At 39.3% G+C, this 4,117-nt stretch overlaps 1 protein-coding gene across 1 annotated transcript; it reads left to right on the forward strand.

Annotated features, from left to right (window-relative positions):
• The first annotated feature begins 1,894 nt into the window (after positions 1-1,894).
• Positions 1,895-2,854, forward strand: LOC137544583 (olfactory receptor 52E4-like). The gene has a single exon (XM_068265681.1). It carries the CDS (start codon positions 1,895-1,897, stop codon positions 2,852-2,854), a length of 960 nt encoding a protein of 319 aa, XP_068121782.1.
• The last annotated feature ends 1,263 nt before the right edge of the window (positions 2,855-4,117 follow it).

Here is a 4,117-nt window from a genome sequence, read left to right on the forward strand (position 1 = left end):
AATAAATTTCCTGACGGGGTTTCCAGGGGGCCCATACGCAGCCACAGCGCTTTGGCCAGGGATCGCTATACAGCCGCAATATGGCTGTATGAAGATCCCTGGCATTTTTTCCTATTTTCCCAATTTTTTTTTATGTTTAGAGTGTGGGAATTTTTTTTTTTTTTTTAAATTATGTGGGGTCCCCCCTCCTGAAACTTTTTAACCCCTTGTCCCCCATGCAGGCTGGGATAGCCAGAATGTGGAGCTCTGACTGATTGGGACTTCACACCCTGACTATACCAGCTGCGAAAAAGGTTTATTTTGCCCTGGGGCCCCATTGTTGATTAAACCGGCCCTGACTTTAGATGTTATCAAAAGGCCACATTATTAAAAATAAAACTGGCAAGTCAAAAGCAGTTGTTTTACCGTTGTGAGAGATGGAAAATACAGATCTGACTGAATAAAATAGAAAATGTATAAAACTTCAAAAAATCAAACTACTGTATCATTCAGGTTCTTTCATGATTATTTTATAATAAATCTCTAATAATTTCCAAGCTGACCGCTGTGTGTCTGTATATCCTTCTGTCCCTCACACGCCCCCTCCTTTATTGGCCGCAGCATACGATTGGTGCTCATTGGTTAGCGCCATGATTGCCTGCATCGACTAGTGATGTAAAGTTGCATTAACCACTTAACAATAACCCGAGGTTTATATGGGTCCAGTTTGTGCCTTGCTTGCCCAACCATGATGTACAGGAGCATCCTGTCAATCTGTGGTGGTTGCGCACACTCGCTCCCATTCATTGCGAGACTTACTCATGGGTGATTAGTGAATGGTTATGTTCAATGAGCCAATTAAAATGCCTGTGCATGAATGAACATGGCTTCAATCAGAAGACAATGTTCATTCATAAAATGAAAGTAAATAGAAACATAAAAAGCACCTACACACATCCTGGTACAACAGGATAGTGTGTAGTGCCATCTGGTGGCCAAAAAATAAATAATTTGAAAAAATCCTATAATTGTTAGTTCCCTCTACCCACTGCCCCCCCCCCCCAATTTTTTTTTTCCTATAGTTCTTAGTCCCCTCTAACCCCCCCCCCCCCCACACACACACACACACACACACACACCAACACCAAAACCACCACACACAACCCGTAGTTACCAAAATACACTTGTAAAAAAAAAAGTGATAACATTTTGTAAAAAAATACATAGCCTATAATCTACATTCCCACTAGATCTTTCTGTATTTGCTTGGGGATAAACCCTGAAAGGCCTTGTGCTCTACCCATAGATTTATACAACACATTGCCTCCATGAGATGAGTCCTGGCAAGAAGTAGGTATTATCCACACCTACACAAGTACAACTACAAGTTTCTGATCTTCTAACTGAAGTTATGCTGGCTGAACACCTTCTGCTAGGACAATATGACGGGATTCCTAAACACCTGCAAGAGGTTTAAATTTTGCCCTTCATAACTGTGTAAAATATGACTTGGTTTACCTTTTTAATATGTATGTCGTGAGGGTATATTACTGTTATTTTAGCAAATAAAGGCTTGTAATCATTGAAACGGTACAGTGAGAAAACAAAACCACAAAACAGAAAAAATACACCTTTATTTTTGAAATAATATATTGTTGCCAAACATTGTTCTAGGAACATAATAGCCAGATACAAAATAATTGCCAGAGCAAATGGGCAAATAAAATGTGTGAAAAATGTTACTGTATGCTGTTTTTAAAGTAAACCTTTTCCTGTAGCAATTATGTTTGTGTCTACAGTTGTTTTAGATTATAATTTACATAATATTTTAGTGTTTTACAGAGTGTTTTACTTTTGTAGGTTTGTGTTTTTTTTAGCTGATGGTGAGTTTAGCTCTTCTAGCCAGCAATAGACAATGCTTCCCGTTCCAAACAATAGCCACTACATGCCACCCACATTTCTCTTAATTGGCATCCCTGGACTGAATAATGGAACAATTCTCAGTACATCCATTGTCTTCTGTGTCCTCTACATTTTGGCTATCTTAGGAAATGGTGCCATATTGTATGTCATCAAAGTCGAGAGGACTCTTCACTCCCCCATGTTCTTCTTCCTCTCCATGTTGGCCATTAATGACATAGCCTTCTCTACTTGCACTGTGCCCAAGACACTGGAGATCTTCTGGCTGAACGATGGTGTTATTGATGCTACCAGCTGCCTCGTACAAATGTTCTTTGTCCACTGTCTTTCTATGGTTGAGTCGGGGATCCTCGTCTGTATGGCCTATGACCGCTTCATGGCAATTTGTTCTCCTCTTAAATACCACTCTGTCCTCACTGTCTCATTGCTCAAAAAAATTGCACTTGCTATCCTGATCAGGGTCACTGTGCTCGCTATTCCATTTCCACTTTTGGTGTTGCAATTGCAGTTTTGTGGTTACAACGTTGTAGAACATTCATACTGTGACCACATGGGGGTGGCCAACACAGCCTGCAGTGACAAACGAATAGACAGTTTATTTGGATTAGCGGTGTCCTTTTCTGTCTGTGGTTTTGACCTGTGCTTCATTGGACTTTCCTACACCATGATCTTGAGATCCATCTTCAAGTTGCCTTCTAAGGACGCACGGCAAAAAGCCATGGGGACGTGTGGCTCTCATATCTGCGTGATCATCAGTGCCTACTTGCCTGGAATATTCACTGCTGTTACCTACAGGTTTGGAGGGAAGACAATTCCCCATAATGTCCATATATTCATGGCCAACATTTACAACTTGGTCCCTGCTTTCCTGAACCCCATTATCTACGGGGTGAGGACCAAACAAATTCAACAATACATTCTGCATATATTTACATTCCAAAAAAAAGCTACTTAGTTATCTTACTGATGCGTAAATTGAAACTCCCATTAAAGCGGAATATAACCCTGCATTTCAACTTTGCTCTAAAACATTATTTACAGCATATTATATGCAAAAAAAGCATTTTTTTTTTACTAGACCAGCATTGGAAGGGTTAAACACAGAGGTTTAAAGTTCCATGGAGAGATATGCAGAAGTTCAGATTGTTACATTCTATTTAGTTATATGTATCTATTGAGAAATGTTACACACTCTTTGGCTGTCCTCCAGCTCCTTCTCAGTCAGAGAGATGAGTCACATGCAACACTTAGATACATTTATGTAAACAAAATGTATCTATGTCAGCTTCGGATGCATCTGCAGAAATCTCCAGGAACTTTAAAACTCTGTGTAACCCTTCCAATGCTGGTCTAGTAAAAAAGAAAAAATGCTGGTTGCATATAATATACTGTAAATAATGTTTTAGAGCAAAGTTGAAATGCAGGGTTATATTCCGCTTTAATTATTTGTTCTGGCGTGGTCAAGGTGGCAAAATTCACACAACCAGTTTCAGGTCTGAAGAGAAAAGTTTGGACACGTCTGGAATCTTTGCCGAAACACATTAAGGTTTACATGGAGCGTATTTCTGTAATGTAGAAAAGTGCCAACATTCTTTCAATGTCATCCAATTCACCCCTCAAAAGACATGTAAATATCCAAACATCTGAGGGCTTCTCCCCCTTTTTTGTTGTAGTTCAGAAGTCGGAGTGTGTAGAGGTTGGTGAGAGGGGAAGATTTGTATACAGGATTGCACAGCTGTGATCTATCTCAGGGGCAGGCAGGGTTATTTTGATGATTATAGTACAACATTTCAGAGTGTTATTACAAGTCACTGAGCATGAGATTCCATCAACCCCTTTTTACTTCACACCGAAGCATTTTTCTTTTTTTTTTTCTGTTATGCAATTTTAGTGGCTGTTTATCTCTGTATTGTATTGTTTTTGTGGCAATGCTCAGCTGTGATTTGGAATAGTGATGAATAAATGACATGCAAATTATGTTGAGTTGATGCAAATGTATGCACATTTATGGAGCTTGAAAATGAACTAATCAAATTTTATTTCAGCAGGATTTATTTGGCTCATTCTCAAGCTGCATAATTTGCATCTCATTGGCCATCACTGATATGGAAGCACTTTCATGTGTTGTTTATAATTTAGGTCAAGAACAGATTTGGTAGGCATTCTTGCATGATCTATCTGGATAGTAATGCTACGTACACACTTGCGATAACGATCG

The sequence above is a fragment of the Hyperolius riggenbachi genome, chromosome 2 (assembly GCF_040937935.1).
Source record: "Hyperolius riggenbachi isolate aHypRig1 chromosome 2, aHypRig1.pri, whole genome shotgun sequence".
Lineage (NCBI taxonomy): Eukaryota > Metazoa > Chordata > Amphibia > Anura > Hyperoliidae > Hyperolius > Hyperolius riggenbachi.

Bases quoted from the DNA above. Each gene is read 5' to 3' on its own strand.
- LOC137544583 (XM_068265681.1), top strand. From the start codon at position 1,895: ATGCTTCCCGTTCCAAACAATAGCCACTACATGCCACCCACATTTCTC.